At 45.2% G+C, this 19080-nt stretch overlaps 1 protein-coding gene across 1 annotated transcript in view; it reads right to left on the bottom strand.

Moving 5' to 3' along the window:
* The window catches only part of KIFAP3 (kinesin associated protein 3), a 1322278-nt gene that overhangs the window by 220724 nt on the left and 1082474 nt on the right, over nucleotides 1-19080 (bottom strand). The window contains exon 17 of the mRNA XM_085654829.1: nucleotides 689-774. Coding sequence (XP_085510955.1) covers nucleotides 689-774 — 86 coding nt within the window. The remainder of the gene's footprint in view (nucleotides 1-688; nucleotides 775-19080) is intronic.

Below are 19080 nucleotides of genomic sequence, written 5' to 3'. Positions count from 1 at the left end.
CATACCAGTGATGTGCAATTTGCACACTTACTGCTCTGTGCATTGGAATGCAATTTGCGATGTGACGTATGTACTAATAGGTCGCATAGTAAAACTGCACATTTGAGTCGCAAAAAGACCTTCCTAATGAATAATAATTAGACAGGTTATGGTAAGAGACTTCCTGTGAATGGCTGCAAATGCAAGACTAGAGAACGGTAAGGGATAGTAAGCACCTGAAAACTTGGTTTTATTTTTGTTAAAGCAGCCTGTGTTTTTAAACAAAAGAAAAGATTTCTCTTAGGGAAAACATAAAGAGTAGCAGGTAGTGGTAACCTCAAACACTGCCTGCTTCCCTCAAGTCTACAACATGATTCACAAAGGGGGAGGTATTCCAAAGGGACTATCCCAACTCTCTGAATTGGGTGGCAGGATGTATGCAACACATCAATGGTTTGCAACCACACTAACAGTTGTAAACCACTAATCAACTCCGTACAGAAAAAGAAATAGGATGGCAATACTCCTTTCACACATCATTTTGTAAATTTAGAAAAGCCTTTTTGTGGTCACGACCACTGCAATTTTGCAAACTGTAGAATTTGTGATCACAAAAGGGCTTTGTACATCAAACCCTAAATAGTATATACAGTTACCTGCAAAGTACAAAATGCAGCCACAGTTTTAGAGGAAATATTACTGAACTCACCGCAATGATATCCAGAGTGTTATCACAAACTTTACGGATTTCAGCATTTTTGTCGTGCATCAGATCTATCAAGTAAGCTGGAGCCTCTACATGAGATAGGTTAAGGATGTGTCAACAAAACTGAAGACATTTCCTGGTGGAAAAGCTGCACAGTATATTTTTATTTGTGTTAAGAAATCAGCGTGTACTGTCAAAATCAACAGAAGCTCAGACCAGGGTTAACTCATCATATCTTTCCAGTAATTCTTTCTCTGTCTCCTGAAGCTCTTTACAGCAAATATGCTACCATGCAGGGTTCTCTCCAACATACCATACCACTTACATGACATTTCGAGGTAGATTCCAATCCTCTGCCAACCATTACATGCTAGCCACAACCAAATCGTCATGAGCCACATCCAAATTCCACTATATTAGCCTGGTCGACCTGTCCACAGGAAAACACTTTAGCAAACATTGTTAGTGACATTGTGTTTTCTATTCAGCATTACCGTCAAAGCTTACCTTCTTGGTCTTGAGACAACGCAGATGTGTACCACTGATCTAAGCAACCCAGCCCTTCTGAACTCAATGAATGACTCTTACTAATCATACGACCAGGTAATGATAAAAACAAGAATAACAAGAAGTTAACTCAATGCATTATGGATTGTATTGCCATTGTGATCAGACGCTGACCACCGTATATCCTCTCATAACCATTTGCACCAACAAATTATGAGGTTGTGATTTACAGTCCATTTAAAGCTTCATTCAACATTAGTTGTATGATTACGTTCCCACTCTCAAATACATTGAAATACACTACATCACAAACAACAGTTCTTAATGCGAAGACCCATTTTAAACTTCTCTTACAAGGGCTAAAATTATTTTGAATCCGTCAATTTCTCCACCCAGTCAAAATCAGAAAATATAAGATGCCACATTTGGCATCTGTGCCCATTATCACAGCGTTGCTTAAATAAAGCTAAAAGAATTATGAGCTGAAACTGTATTTTTTTGTTATTATTTTGCATTTTGTAGATTATTAAAAAATCACTATAGCTTTAATGTGCTATAAACAAAATAAGGCAAATAGGCAGAATTGTCATGATGACATCCAATAACAAATAATATAACAAGTTTAAGTGGTGTGGTTGGTGGTGAAAAAAGATGGCTGCATACTTACAGAGCTCCAAGCCATTGCCACTGTGTACAGCTTTAAAAATCCTACTAAATGATTTGAGGACAAGAAATGAACATATCACCGGCCACAGATGATTCCTATTGAGGGAAGGAAAACTGTTGATAAGGGTCAATTGAGCTCTGGGATGAAGAGAAGTAGAAAAGGAGCACACACCTTCCCCTCCTTCTATATATGACACAGCTTAGGTGATGTTGGCATCAATGGGAGGAGGCAGTGGATGGACGAAGAAAAACTTCTCAGAAATAGGTATATTAAAGCATACGGGATCAGGGGAGTAATTGTATTTATAAAGCACTTACTACCCCAGATGAGGCGTTGGAAGTGCTTTTTGGCAAAACGCTACTCTGGAACCCAAAGCGGATTAGTGATGGATTTCTATAGGTACATCTAAGTTGCTAATTTGGGCAGTGGACATGTGAGTCTGTTAGTTGGCTTGAATAGAACAAAGGAGGGACAGAAGAAGGAGGAGTCTAGGTAGTGTTATTTGGGAGATCATTGTAGCAAAAGAAGTTTGGGACGAGTCGAAGGAGGGATAGAGGAGAGAAGAGTTTAGGCAGGGCTATTACGGAGATCATAGAAGTAAAATGAGGTTTAGGATGAGTCAAAGAAGGGATAGAGGAGGGAAGAGTCTAGAGATGGTTATTAGGATGGTCATACTGGTACAATGACGTTTTGGATGAACCAAAGGTGCAATAGAGGGGGGAAGAGTCTAGAAGGGTTATTAGGGAGATCATAGTGATACAATGAGGTTTGAGTATGTCAGGGTGGAAGTAGAGGATATAATTAAAGTCGCATCGGATGAGACAGAGTAGTGAATTGGAAATAGTTAAAAGGTTTCTTTTTTTAAAATTTATTTCATTGTTTATCATGTATTTATGTTTTTTACAGTAAGAGTAGAGTAACAAATATGTAGATACATAACTACCTAGGAAGGTATACATGTATATAAAAACAATAAAGAGATATAAAGTTGGATTATATAAAGTCACATATGTACATGTAATGATAACTAGTCTGGAACTCCTACTTTTAAGTGTTGCTGTACATGAAGCAAATTTTTCATGTATAAAGTTTTTTTTTTTTACATTTGTTTATTTAGTTATTATTTTATATTTTCCCAATATTTCAATAAAAAAGCACTTATAGCTTCAATTGTAATAATCATATTTACACACTCTGATAGATAAAAAAGAAAAGAAAACAGAGACCCATAAGCATATAATCAAATTGGTGTGTGTAAACTATGCAATGACCTACATATATGCTAAGCATAACATATATGCATTTTAACCATAAGAAATATTTACATTTGTAAAGCAGACCTAAAAGAATACCTATATATTTTTAAACCATAAGTAGTATATATATTTGTACAAAGAAAGGCAAATATCGAAATACATACATATAAGCAAACTATACATGTTTACATAAAAAGGCATATGCTGTACATTTGTGTCTTGAGTATGGTGGCCATGTAGGAAAGAGCCAACTCTTGAGTAGTCTTCTGAAGATAAGATAGTTATCCGTTGATCTTATATTTGGGGGTAGTGAATTCCATAGTTTGGCTGCTTGAACAGAGACAGATGTACCACCCATGTTTTCTTTCTTTTATGCAGGAATTTTAAGGCGAAACGCCAATCCAGAGAGGAGGTTTCTTAGGCCAAGGAAGAGAAATGCGAGGGAAATGGGCATGGATGTGAAACCGGATACAAAAGCCAGTATGGCGAAATTCTCAAGATAAAAAATATGGTATGCCCAGACAAAATGCAGGGTGGCAAACTAACCTAAGGGAGGTACAGAGAAGAAGATTCAGGGCCCTGGGGAAAAGCTGGGAAGAAGGTAGTGATAGGAGAAAGAGTGTGGAAGTGCAAATGAACAATCCAACTAGAACTAAAACTGAGCACAGTACTGGAAAGTGATTGGAAAGTTATAAAAGAAAAGGAACACTGTTGAGTCGTTACATGAAGTGCTTCACCACAAATGGTATGGGAAAACTACATGTATAAATTCTTGTCCGGAGCTAAGATACACACAGACAAGGAACACATAAGACTGAGAAGAACAATAATATCCCCAAGTATAAGAAAGGAACTTGGATATATATCTCAGTGATGCAGACATGTGGTAATACTAACATACTGGCTGGTACGCATATATGGTAATGTAGGATCTGCTTTAATGTTTACGCCCACTTTTTGATGGTGTCAGTATGTTTTTCTGACTAGTCTGACTGGGATCCTGCTAATCAGGACCCCAGTCTCTGTCCTCCTTCCCTAAATTGGACATGGTGAGCACTTAGGTACACCCCAGATTGGTTACTGGTGTACCCTTGTAAGTAGCAAGGTACCCAGGGCATTGGTGCACCACAAGCATCCCGTGGGCTGAAGCATGTATTATGCCACCCATGAGAGACCACTCAAATTGTGACTCTAGGCCTGAGAAGCTGTTGCTAGCACTACTTACAAGAGATATAGTGTTGCAGGGATTCTTCTTATGCGCAGAACTATGCGCAGGAACCCAAGCCCTCAGTGAATTGCGGTGTACCAAAAACCCACCTCAGAACCCAGAACCCCTTATCCGGCCAGCATCAGTGTCCCATTCGTTATCCGAGGTTTAGCTCAGCGGTCCCAATGTATAGACAACCCAGAACAAGCGACTTAGTATATTTCTCAGGAATGGTGGGAATCAGAAATACCTTTTCGTAATTATTCTCGTACCAGTCCACAACAGAATAAACAGAGACACGGTTAAAAGTTTAAAGAGGTTATTTTATAAACCTCGTGTCCTAAGATGCAGCAGTTTGGCTAACATTAGCAGACAAACGATTAAAATCAAAACCATCAGCATAGTTACAATACCATAGAAAATGAAAGGAGTAATCATACTAAAATGACAGTGGATCTAAGCCACCTTCCTTTCTCTAACACACTAAAGTATTATTAGACTAATAGAAGGTCTCTAGGCTTGAATGGGGAACCCCATACCGTAAATATCAGCTCAGAGAGTTCACATCGCAGGATCAGCTATGCTCTGCTCCTAGGAACGCTCGTCTTCCGAATGTGATGAAAACATGTAACACTGCAATATTAAAAGCACTCGACTTTCAGGTATTTGCAGCTGCGTGCGTGTTATGGCTAAACTAGTGGGCCGATCAACCTGAACTCAACAACATGCACCGTCTAGCGACCCAGACTGTTTCTTTACACGGTGTACAGACCAAGGTCGCTGCTCACTGTTTGGGATGTTAACAACAGACTGTTCTCATGTTTAGCAAAGTGGAGTAAGCATTTCTCAATTTAATAACATGAGACTACAGTGTTGTGTGCAAAAGCAGCAAAAGCGGCAAAATGGCTTTCTAACATGTAACGCGGTTATGCTAACTTAGCGTTGTACATAGGTAGATAACGATCTTCACTACACCCCCCGTGATCGAACCGCTAACCAGTAGGGGCGCACTTGCAAGAACGCAGAGTTCAAGTTTGATAGAACGGAACCAAGGGCATGAACTATGAGTCCATATAAGGGAAGTGAAAAAGTTCGAAGGAAAAGAAAAAAAGAAAAAGCTTAAAACGTAGCAAAAAATCATGTAGAGGACAAAAAATTCAATGACGGACGTAGGACAGAGTGAAAGTACAAAAGTCAATCCATCAATGTATAGGCACAATAAGTTGCAACAGCTTCCAAGAGGAAATCATTGAAACGTTCCGCAAAATTATCTGCCATCCAGTTCAGCACGGGGAAGGAACATAAATGCTCCTCAACTACCGGAGCTTCCAGCACCAGATGAGGACAACTTGCGGGTTCTTCAAGATAACTTCTTTCTAAGAAGTCAATCGCGGCCATTCCGATGTCCCAATTTCCAAGAACTCAATGCGCTGCAGCACAGGCTATAATCCCGACACCAGAACAGTCTAACTCATGAGCCACTAAGGGGCTCATCAGCCGATCATAATCCGGGTCAGAAGACACCGAGTTGGACAGACACAAATCCAGAGCCCATTGGAATGGACAATCTAGGCAATGAAAGACTGGCTGCACACAAGTAAAGTAGGCAAACCGGAAGGACAATCCATAGGCTACGCTCAGAGTTGCCAGCGGTAGAGTGCCATAGAATTCAAGCATCCGGATACGAAGATGCAGCAGGCGGGACATGTTGTCGTGTGACGCAAGTTGTGCATCCATAGCGCAGGGCACAGATCAACAACAGTATTCCTGCTATGAGGGCGAGAAGTAAAGGGAGACCTCCGAAGACGCTGGAAAAAATAGAATGAAAAAAAGCCGGGATCACACCAAAAATAGTTTGAAAAGAGGTCACTAGGTCGGAGCCCACAACTTTAAAAAAATGAGCTATGCCACTTGTAGACGAGGCATTAAAGATAGACTGAATCAGAGTCCCAAAATGCAGGGGCAGATCAGTATTTAAAAGCGCTTGCACCTCAGTGCGGGTGTTTGCTACATGAAGGACAAATGTTTCCCGGGATGAAGTCAACGCGACTTTTTTTTGAGACAAAAGAGCCCTTATTCTGCTCATCTTGTTGAACTCTGCTGTCAAGGTTGGAATGGAAGGCCATATGGATACATCGAGCCGGCTATGCGGGGGTGGGAACAGGACGTTATTACAGCAAACCACTCTCTGCGATACAGTCACTATGTAGGGAATTCCCACTAACATCCCACATCAAGCTTCATTATTTAACAGCAAATAACTACCGTTAGCAAGCAGCGTAAAAGATGGAGTAATAACTAGCACAGGAATCCCTTTCAGGACGCAAGCTAAATTAGGGGCGTGCACATTACACGCACCATGCAATTGAATGTGCCTACACACAACAGAATGATCCGGAGTGGAAGTGCATTCTTCACCTTTCAAGTAAACCTCCTTGCCGTCCCTCACGCATCTATATGTGAAAGGGAGTGACCAAACTTCATGCAGGAAGGCAGTACCCAGTTGTTCATACCTGCCTAGAGCATAATGTTTCATGCATGAACTAAACTTGAACAGGGGCAACGGTAACGTGATCAACCCATGTACAAGCCACACAGCAGAATTTAATTTGGCAACAGAGAAAGGCAAAGGTTCTAACATTTCAATGTGCAGCAATGAATATGTAGCATCTTTCATGGACATGAACTGCTGTTTTGCAGTCAAATTAAAAGGGAGGAACAAAGATGAAGCATTCATGTAAACCCAAGGGACCTTCCCTGCCTTTAACGTTTGCAACGTCCATGCAAACTGCATAACAGAACGCATTTGATTTTGACCATGATATAATACAGACAAATCATCCTGCACAATGTCCACTACAGAGGATACAATATTATCTAATGTATAAATCCTGGAAGACAGGGTGTTAATGCTATTATCTATTACAGCCAATACTTTTTCCATATTTGCTTGGTCAATAGCGCGTAATCGGGAAGCAGCCTCAATTTGCGACAACTTCCAAACTTCGTTGTAAATAGCATACACCCATCTCTTGGACCTGCCTTTTGCAGGACCCTTAACAAAATCATTCAAATCTATTTTGTCGTTTAATTTGGATAAATGAAGTTTAACAGACTCTAAAGTTGAATGTTGCAGCCAAGACTGGCACAACTTCCCTACTGAGTAGGTAGTCACAGTGAGAAGATTCAAAACGGGGGTCCACACGAACTTGTGTATACCCCGGTCTTAAACCAAGAAACCGATGTTGACAGGAATCTGCACTGATCTGCCAAACCAACCACCCTTCTGGATCTAATTCAGAAACATTGAAGGATGTGTTGGATATGTATGTCTGCAACGTAGCAAGGGACAGATCTGTATGATTAACCCAAGCAGGATACGCACCCAGACCCGGAGTCGAGGGAGAATTTAATTTTTTAGTAGTAGCCAATCCAAAACAGGTTGTCTGAAAAATTGATGAATTTAAAAATAACATGTGATTCGGGATAAGACAGGCACGATGCAAAGCTTCTGTTCCCTGTACTTGCCATCGTTTGGAGCCCCAAACCGATTTAAGATCGACTGTAGCTTTCCATAAATCATACCCGCCAATTGCCAACTCGTCCATAAAGGACTTGGAGTACAACAATTTGGTGTGTGTCAGTCTAACTTTAGAAGCAGACTCAGGCGCAACTCGAAAATAAAAGGAGGCCGGATTAGACACACTAAAATCTGAAAAATAAGTGAATTTTTCCACTAATGTGGCAGAGCTGCACATCCTAGGGGCGGGGCAGTGTTCCCATTGTGTATAATTTACAAAATTTCTAAACGTATTTGCTTGGTGTAGGAAATGCGTGCCATAATGTTGATAACAATATTGCTCACCATAATTAGCAGTATCTAAATACAAATCCTCAGCATCAAATGCAGCATAATATTTCAAATCAGAAAACAGTGCTTCTATGGCTTGAACATCCCAATCATCTGAGTGAATGTTCTGCTTAAGGACATCACCCATAGAAACACGAAATACATTTGGCACATTAATCACTTCAGTGGGGCCATGAATTTGAAATTTAACGGCATCCCAAGCGATCCCATCACGTACAGGCCAGGCAGTAATGTTCACAAAAGTCTGGTCCCTTTTCATAATGTGAGATGAGGAGTGGGGGGCCAAAGTTCCATCAATTAGTCGAATAATAGGCCTCTCATTCAGGTAGTGTCCATTGATAAGTCTAAAAAATACTACCACAAAGCCAATGGACATAAACAAAAAAACACATATGAGCACCAGCCAAATGCAAGTCCAAGGGGGTATTAAAAAATGTCTTTTGAACCAAGCCACAAAAATTGAAACCTTTGACGGGGCAATAGAAGTCATGGAACGAGAATCAAAAGAGTCTTGTGAGAGGGCAACTGTGGTGGATTGTAAAACAGGCAAGGTAACATCCGCAGGATAAGCATACTCAACTTCTTCAAGCACACCACCAGGGCTTTGTGGCAACAAGGGACCAGTAACAGCATGCATCTCGACGGCAACATCAGGAACTGTGTCAGATGCTCGGGCCACAACAGAATTTCTCAGCATCGAAGGGCAGGAAACCGCCGGAGTTATACTACGAAGAATCGGCCACTCGTTGTAGTTTGACATTGTCAATCGAAATGTACCTGTTATCCTTTCGACCAGGAAGTGGAGGTAAAATGACTGTTCTAGTACCCTGTACCCCAAGCACTGGAACCGGTGCACGGTAAGAGGGGCCAAACTCCTTCTTGTTCTCCACCTTCTCACGGACCAGATCACCAACTCGAGGTAGCCAGCCGACTACCGGAATCTGAAGTTCAGCCTCAGATGAGGAGGGTACGTGTTCCTTGGCTAGACTGTCTCTGGCTTCTTGAAGATTCTGCAAGACAGCACAGTGTTCATCTACGTCAAAGGGTGCGGCCGACGCCGCCATGTCTAGACCATCAAGGTCTGGAACAAACATTCGAACACCAAAGAGCATCATGTATGGGGTCCGCCCACCCAGAGACCTTCTAGGGAGATTATTAAGTGCACGTCATACAAGTGGGCTAGCCCGTTCCGGCCAGTACCCAAAACTCTGGCTGTCAAAGATTGCTTTAAGTCACAGTTCATTCGCTCCACTACACTATTGCCCTCAGGCCGGTATGGAGACGAAAATTTGACTTGGACCCCCAAATTTCTCATGGCCTCTTTGTACGCCTTAGAGGCGAACGCCGGGCCCTGATCAGAATGAAAGGTACCACATGCAAAACTCCCAACAAAGACACGCAAATCCTTTATGACAGTGCGAGAATCAGCACTCCTTTGTGGCCACACCCACAGAAAACGTGTGCACGAATCAACTGCAACCAAGATGTATTTGTACGCAGTATCAGAGGTAAAAGGACCGCAATGATCTAAATAAACGCAACTCAATGGTTTATTAGATATATACAACTGAGTTTGTGGTGAGCGCGCCGCAGTTGAAGGTTTAATCTGCTGGCAAATGTCGCAATTAAGAACATAAGCTCTGGCTTGTTTGTACAAACCGCACCACACGTAACGTTGTTGTAGCAGAGATACTGTAGCCGCAACGCCGACATGCGCGGACGCCATGCCCTCTTGGGCTGCTAATATCAAAGAAGGTCTGCAGTCCGCGTTGGGAATCAATCTGTCACCAACGTCGTTAATCCTCACTAATGGGACTTTATCAGGACTTAAGCAATAATGATCGCGAGCAGGGAAACCCCTCGGTGGCTTCGTTCCCAGCTCTGTAGCAGCAATAGCCGCCAAGATGTCATCATCAATCTTACTTTTGGATCTTGTAACTGCTGCTACTAAATATGATACCACTGCTGTTTTTGCTACCTCGTCAGCTAAGCTGTTGCCGACAGCATGGACACCAACTCGTTGGTGACCAAGAGTATGAATTACATTCAAGAGGGGCAGACGGTCTTTAAGATCTGCCACTCAAACCCAAAGCAGTTTATGCTTAATAGTGCTACCTTTGGAATCACGGTAGTCATTCTGAGACCAAAAGTGTAGATTGTCGTTGTAAGATTGAACACAATAAAAGGAGTCACTCACTATAAGAGTAGTGACTCGAGGATCAGCAAACTCCAGTGCAAGCACCAGAGCACGAAGCTCCGCCAACTGAGCGGTACAATCACCCAATGACTGCGTATGCACGACATCGGACTGGAAATCACCATTTATGAAAGTACCGACTACAATTGGGCAAGCCGCTGAATAGGCGTGCTTCGATCCAGTTGCGGGTTGCGCAGAACCGTCAGTGTATATGACACAATGGTAATCCTCGAGCGGACGCAAGGACAGAGGAGCCGGATGAACGAATTCATACTGCAAAAACTCCTGAGTCTGCAGTGCCGCGTCAAAGATAAAAAAAGTGACGTCTGGCGAGGTCAAGGAAGTGGCCCATTGTATCCACCTTGGATGCAAAGCTTTAGAATTCGGTACACTCGCTTTTGTCACCGTCTCAAGGGCAGGATAGGGTGTTACCACCAACATGCGTTTTCCCTGCGACAGCGCTCATTCTTTCAGAATCGCCATCTGTACTGCTGTCAGAACCTTCTCGACAGCGGAAAAACGTAGTTCAGCTGAAGTGTACAAGTGAGATTTGTAAGCAATGGGGACGGTGTCGCCCTCATTGAACGTTAAGTATGTGAAACCAACTGCGCCGGGCACTATTCTTATGACCAGGTTAGTGTGGTTATCACGTGTCTGTAAGTACTTAGAAGCAAGAAGATCAGCTTGCAATAACTGCAATATAGCTGAATACTCTGGCAGCCAACAAGATTTGGAAAAAGTAGGTTGTACCAAGGCATAAAGCGGCTTGATACGCTGGGCATAATCCGGGATGTAAGTTCGACCGAAATTCAGAAAACCCAGCAGGGATTGTAACTACTTTAGTGAAGTAGGAGCACGGAGGCATGCGCACTTTTCTAGAAAGTGCGGAGCCAATCCTCGACCTTCATTGTTGAGTTCGTACCCCAAGAACATCACTGTATATTCCGCAATGTGTGACTTCGCAAAGTTGAACTTGTAACCGAAGTCTGCAAACAAAACATTGGCAATCTTTTGAATTGTTTTTGTTTGCCACCAGAGATGTACGCCGTCCACTCACTACTAAGAGAGGACAGGTTATGGCTGTAAAAGCCATTTGAAATGTCAAGTGTGGTTTTAAACCTTTTTCTCAAGAGACTATCGACGAGAGCCGAACTATGGGTATTCTGTACTGCACAGGTCCGGCAATGAGAGTTTAGGTGCCGGTAATCCAAAACTAGGCGGTACGACCCGTCAGGCTTCGCCACAGTGAATAAGGGATTATTCATAGGTGACACACATGTTTCGATTACTCCCTGATATTCCAATTGTTCAAGGATCGACGTGACGTGAGGTCTAGCTTCACGACGCATGGGGTATTGGGGTTGTGGTTGGGGCGTAGTCCGCAACGGAATCTCATGTCCGGGAGATAATTTATCCCAGCCAACCTGATTTCGATATAACGCAGGCGCTTGCACCTGAGCCCATTCCCCGGCGTACTTTTTAACTAGGACCTTAGGCACAGTGTGTGCAAAGGCTGGGAGGATCACCTCCTCCCCTCTAGGAGCATCTAAAACGAAAGCCGGGGGCTAATCTGCCTCCGCCAATAGAATATCATAGGTAGTGGTCAGATTATCCCAAAACACCCCTTGAATTGTACGTTGTATGTCACCTTCTATTTGAAGGACAATATTATATAGTCTATCAGGGGGAGACACCCGAGTTTCAGCAGTTTCAATATTCACGAATATATCAGTTGCTGTCGCCACCAGATATGGACGCAGTGCTTGTCGCACTACTGTAACTTCCGCCGCGCTGTCTAGCAGCGTTAGCGCCCATGTCAGGTTCTAAAGCTGCGTCCGTACCATCTGAGGCATACCTCGCTGTCAGTGCAGCAACCTTCTTCTTCTGAAACGGGGGTCGTTGACGTGCAGAGTCCTCTTGCTTGCCTTTTCCGTCAGTCTGTCGGGTTTGCTCACATGCTTGCGGTGCACCCCGACTTTTCCCAGCGCCTCCGCCACCCGACTGTGAAGCCGATGTTTCCTGTGAAGAACGAGGAGAGCGTTATTCAGAAACCTGAAATCGATCAGGTGACTTAATAGAAGCACAATCGCGCAGATCATAAGTGCGTTCACTACTTGACTGTACTGGAGAGGCGGGACGAGACCCCTGTTTCTGTTGCTGTTTCTCTTGTTTATTGCCCTCCAACTTTGTTTTGGAAAGTTAGAGCGTTCGTCCTTACCAGACGAATTCGCCTTTGTCTGCTGATGTAGGAAGGTGGATATCTGACTATGGTTACCCCCAACTTTTTGCCTAGTGTCTAGCTGGTTTTTCGACTTAGTTGACCTGAGATCCTGCCATTCAGGGTCTCAGGCTGTCTGCTCTCTCTTTAAAATGGACTCCATGTACCCTAGGTACATAACCAATTGGTAAGGATCACCTTATTGGACCCTGTACGGTGTACCCTAGGTACCCAGGGCATAGGTGTACCCTAGGCCTCCCAGGGGCTGCAGCATGGATTATGCCACCCCTGGTCTGGCCTTCCAATCAGACACAACTGGCTGATCACTCAGCTGGGGCAAGGTCGTGTAATCACCCCTTGCTTAGGTATAGTATGCCTATATCTACCCTTATATATAGACACATGTGTACCTATCAGTCACTCCTATGGCAGGCCTTAACAATCCTGGAGGCAGAGTGCTTGGTAACATGTGAGATGGTGCTCTAGCATGAGCTGAGCCTGTCTGCAGCTTTCGGAACCATGTCCTTATAGCTGTTCTATGATATAGCCTACCATATACTCTTAAAGTGCCTTATAATCTTAAACGGTTATGGTAACTATGGTTTGGCTTTATCAAAACATGTCGTGTAAGGTGTCTAACACTTTGGAATAATACCCCCATACCATTTCTGGTGATGAGGATATTATTCCTCCCTTCTAGAGGGAGAGACATGTTAAAATCCTACTTTGCTGTTTAACTCTAACCAAAGCCTTAGCATCACAAAATGGATGCTGCTGCCACAGACACAAGTCTGACCTCCTGCTGCTGGGAGTGATCCCAGCCAGGGAGGCCTGGACAATAGGTTTCCTGCTTGGGGAGGTGCTAGCACCTCCCCAGACAGCCTTTAGTGTATTGGGGCAGGGTGGGCTGAAAGGAATGAGACATGCCTGGGGCACACAAGGTGTTCCTTGCATAGTCCAGTTCAAACCGGCGCTGGGGCACTCCAGCCCCAGCTCTGGCGCGAAACTGGACAAAGGGAAGTGGGTGTAACCACCCCCTCCCAGGTCCCACCCATAAGGCGTGACCTAGCAGGTATCCCAGCCCCCCAGATTAGTATAAGAGTGGGAGTTGGGCCTCAAGACTTTGGATTATCCTGAACCTGCAAAACTGAACAGAAACTCTGGACCTTCGACATTCGACGAAAGAAGAAGACTGAAGAATCTCCCTTGTAGCCAAGGAGTGGCTACCCTGTGCAAACAGGCACCATCAAGAGACTACCCTTTGCTTTGCGACCGTTCTACGAGGAACCGACTGCAGAGCCCGACCAGAGCCTTGACTTCCAGACTTCTCCGACCCTCATCCACATCCGCAGCAGAGCAGAGATCCGTGGAGGCGACGAGCGACGTGGGACCGGCTACCTGGAAAAAGTGGCTAGTAACTTACAGCGCAGCTTCTGAGGTACCCTCGAAGTTGTGCACCGGGGATTGAGAAGCCCCAACCCCAAGCACCATCTGCACCGAAGATCAGCCCCCCACACTCCACGAGTCCTGCGTGGGGCCCTTCAGCATTTTCCTGTTTGCCGCGTCTGTCCGGTTGCTTGCCCGCTGGCTAGTGGCCTTTGTGACGACGCACCCTGAAATCTTCTGCGCTGGTTTGGCTCCTCCAGACTGGCTCCCGCTTCTCTGCAAAGAAGAAGCACCCCAGACCTTCCTGGTCTGCACCAGAAGCAAGTCCTTCGTTCTTCGTGGGTTCCGCTTGCCAAGGCTTGGTGAGTCCTAGTCCAACTTCGATGCCGCCGACAGCAAGAGCCTTCGTGGGACAGCTCGCCTCCTGGTCCTGGTCGTCCTCGACGCTTCCTGGTCCTCCTGGCTGCAGCGACAAGCTTCACCTTCACCTGCAATCTTCACGACATCGCCTGGTTCCTTCCTGGTTCCACGTGGTCACTGGCTAGTGACCTTGACTCTGTCCCTTCTGCTTGCAGGTTTCTTCTCTTCTTGATCCCAGCCTTGGGATCCACCGGACACTCTTCACCGACTGCCTGTCAGCATCTTTCTTCAGGCATCCATAGGAGTCGACGACGAAAACGACGCATCTTCACCCCTATGCACCCGCAGCCTGTGGGCTAGGTAACTTGGGTACTCCGGTGCTCATCAGGATAGTGACTATCCTAGTGTCTAGTTTTCAAGTCTCAACTTCCTAGCTACTCCGGAAGTGTCCTAAATCTACTGTATTACTTACCTGTGTGACTTAATGTATGCTTAAATAAGACTGTGTTGTACTTACCTCTAATCTCATAAAGAGTGCTGAGGGTTTGACTAGAATAAATACACTTTATTTTATATATATATCTGTTGTGGTGTCCTTTCATTTGGTATTCAAGGGATTATATATGGTATCACAGCTGGCTTCACATGCCATTCAGAGTTTAGCCTAAGACTGCTCTTGTCCATGCTACCACTAGGATAGCTGGTCTATAAGGTTGACTTTACAACCAATCACCATAAGGGTATTTGGACTGATATAAGGTGTACACTAGAACTAGTGACATCATACATCAGGCCAACTTCTCACATTGGTGAGCAGCGGTTGGGATCTGAGCTTGCTGTTGTAATACCATTGTAATCTTGAGATACTAAATTGAAAGATCACACAGATATTGTCTAGGTACATATAACATAGATTATAATACTTAAGTCCTACTGGACTTTGTAGTTGTAGGTTGAAGGGAGTAACACACCCTGGCTACAACTACTAGAGAGGTTTAGTAGATACAACTAGTGTAGGTAGGTGCACACACCACACCCTCACTAGATCATGTCTCTGAGAGGAGATCAAGTAGATGCTCCCTCAGGAGGATCAGGTCTGCAAAAGACCCCCTCTAGATATGATACCTTAACATTCCAGGAGATGAGACACTTGTGTACCTCCAGAGGAATAAAACAGGGTGCAAACCCTACCCTCCTTCAGTTAAGACAACTCCTAGAGGAGTATGACATTATTAGGGCATCTCAGGCAGGTACCCTAGGTACAGAGGAGGGTCTACCCACCACAGAGGAGTCAGAGGAGACTTCAGATGAAGAGGTAGACAGCCAGGGCCAAGTAGGAAGACTTAGCCAGGCTAACCTAAGTTTACATGGGAGTTTGCATGGGGTCCCCCCATACAGACCCACAAGTAGGCTTACACAGAGAAGCAGGAGGGACAGATCCCCTTCAAGGGAATCCATCCACTCCCATGTCTCTAACATCTCTAATGCTTCCTCTCACAGGGGAATGACTTCACCTGAGAGAAAGGAGCATGAAGCCAGAATGAGGGAAGCTAATCTGAGGATTCAGAGGGAAGAACTTGCCCTTGCCAAAGAGAAGCTTGCTCTGGCGAGAGAACAAAAGTTAAGTGGGTTAGAACCCACTGGTGGCAGCAACATTCTTAGAGATAGGGATAGGTCTTATGACCATAGAAACCTAAGCAAGATAGTCCCCCCATATCAGAATGGGGATGACATCCACAAGTGGATGACTGCTTTGGAGAGGGCCTGCAAAGTACAGCAGGTTCCCCAGAGTCAGTGGGCAGCTATCTTGTGGCTCTCCTTTTCTGACAAAGGTAGAGACAAGCTCCTCACAGTCAGTGATGAGGATGCAAACAATTACAAAGTCCTGAAGAGTGCTCTGATAGATGGGTTTGGCTTAACCACTGAGCAATATAGGTTTTTGTTCAGAGACACCCAGAAGACACAGACACAGGACTGGTCTGATTTTGTGGATTGTGCCACTAAGGCTTTGGAAGGTTGGTTAAATGGCAGCAAGGTGCAGGACTATACAGGATTGTACAACTTGATTATGAGGGAGCAGATCCTTAGTAATTGTCAGAACCAGCTTCTCCATCAACACCTGGTAGACTCAGATTTGACCTCTCCCCAAGAATTGGGAAAGAGGGCAGATAAAAGGGTCAGGACCAGGATTAGGCCTAAAAATCAGGGTGGTGTCCAAAAGAAAGATACCACCAAGCCTCAAGAGAAGGGTGGGGATAAAGCAAAAGAGAAATCTTCCTCAGGGCCCCAAAACTCCACACAGGGTGGTGGGTCCCAAGCTCCCTCCTCTACCACAGTTAAAAAGCCTTACTGCCATGTGTGTAAAACTCCTGGGCATTGGAAAACTGACAGCAGTTGTCCACAGGCTAAAAACAAAACTGTTCCTCCAACTACTCCTGTCACACCACCTATTACTGTCAGCAGTAATCCCCCAGGTGGTGGGAGTGCCCCCAAAAATTTGGTTGGGTTTTCTTGGGGAACACAGGGGGATCCTGGCTTAGCCAATTCCCCTACAGCAGCTACTCTTGTATGTGATGGTGGCATGGGGTTTGCCAACTTCACTGCCTGTCCCAACACTTTGGGTAGGTACAGACAGGAGCCCTACATCAATGGTAGAAAAGCTGAGGCCTACAGAGACACTGGAGCTAGCATCACTATGGTGGCCCATAGGCTAGTTCCCTCTGAGCAGCTTTTGCCTGGTTTCTCATACCAGGTGACTAACATTGATGGCAAACAAAACAGTCATCCCATGGCAGAAGTATGTCTCAGCTGGGGAGGGGTCACTGGCCCTAAAAGGGTGGCAGTGTCTCCAACCTTGCCTGTGGACTGCTTGCTGGGGAATGACTTAGAACTCTCAGCTTGGGCTGAAGTTGAACAAGACACCCATTCCAAAATGGTAGGCCTTTCCAAAAAGGGTAGTGGGGTTGTGCCAGTCACAACCCCTGTCCAAGTAGCTTTCCTCCCTGAAAAGGTTGGAAGGGCAGTGGTAGCCACAGCCCAGGCACAGACAGACTTCCCTGTAGAAATTGGCAGAGCTGTGACAGTCACAGCTCAAACACAAACTGAGTGCCTTCCTGAAAAGGTTGGCAAGGCTGTAATGGTCTCAGCCCATACTCAGACTGATATAGGTGTAGTGAAGCCTGAAACTATGGATCACTCCACACAAACAGAGAGTAGTGGGGAGGAAGAAAAGTCTCCCTCTCCCCAGACATTAGGAAAAGGTCAGCCTCCTCAGGGATCTGACCTCACCCCTTGTGAAGGAACTGCCCCAGAGGTAGCCAGGCCTGGCCTGGCAGAGCCTCTGATGTCAGTGGCCCCTTCCAAGGTGGGACCCAGTCTGGTGCAGGTAGCCTGCCTCTCTCTACCCTGCCTCAGTCAGCCCAGGGCTGCAGAGGTCAGGGAGGCCAGTGGACCCCAAGAGGGCCCCTGTCCACAAGAACCCCCCCATCAAAAAATGAGGATTGCCTGGCTAGTAGCCCTAGCCAGGTGATGGGTAAAAACATTCCTGAGGGATCCCCTTCACAGGTAGTTAGGGACCTCCCCCAGAGGGATTCTGTTGGGCACAGACAAACATGGGACCTTAGGGCCCCAAACCTGACCTGTCCCTCCAGTAAGCCCACAAAAGGGACCCAGCCTCCAGCTTTAGGTAGCCAGAGGCTGACCCTGAGAGCACAGTGCAACTCAGTTAGAGAAAGAAAGGCATCCATGGTGGAGGATGATTGGAGGAAGCTGAGGCCTCACTTTGAGGACACTCACTTCAGTACTCCATCTCAACACCAGCCTTTTACTTTGCAAAGACACACCAAAGGTAGAGATTCCCTATGGTGGAGACCCTATGATATCTTTAGGATGAGGGATTGCTTAGTGGACCATGAGACAGGGGGGTAACCATGCCAGTGCTGGTTCTTCCTTATATGGCCACTCAGGCAATAGAGGCTTACCTTGTCAAGGCCAGCCTTATCTCCTTTCGTTTGGGGGGGGGGGGGGGGTGTAGGAAGGTGGATATCTGACTATGGTTACCCCCAACTTTTTGCCTAGTGTCTAGCTGGTTTTTCGACTTAGTTGGCCTGAGATCCTGCCATTCAGGGTCTCAGGCTGTCTGCTCTCTCTTTAAAATGGACTCCATGTACCCTAGGTACATAACCAATTGGTAAGGATCACCTTATTGGACCCTGTACGGTGTACCCTAGGTACCCAGGGCATAGGTGTACCCTAGGCCTCCCAGGGGCTGCAGCATGGATTATGCCACCCCTGGTCTGGCCTTCCAATCAGACACAACTGGCTGATCACTCAGCTGGGGCAAGGTCGTGTAATCACCCCTTGCTTAGGTATAGTATGCCTATATCTACCCTTATATATAGACACATGTGTACCTATCAGTCACTCCTATGGCAGGCCTTAACAATCCTGGAGGCAGAGTGCTTGGTAACATGTGAGATGGTGCTCTAGCATGAGCTGAGCCTGTCTGCAGCTTTCGGAACCATGTCCTTATAGCTGTTCTATGATATAGCCTACCATATACTCTTAAAGTGCCTTATAATCTTAAACGGTTATGGTAACTATGGTTTGGCTTTATCAAAACATGTCGTGTAAGGTGTCTAACACTTTGGAATAATACCCCCATACCATTTCTGGTGATGAGGATATTATTCCTCCCTTCTAGAGGGAGAGACATGTTAAAATCCTA

This window comes from Triturus cristatus, chromosome 4_1 (genome assembly GCF_964204655.1).
Source record: "Triturus cristatus chromosome 4_1, aTriCri1.1, whole genome shotgun sequence".
Classification (NCBI taxonomy): domain Eukaryota; kingdom Metazoa; phylum Chordata; class Amphibia; order Caudata; family Salamandridae; genus Triturus; species Triturus cristatus.
This window is presented reverse-complemented; position numbering and strand designations above follow the sequence as displayed.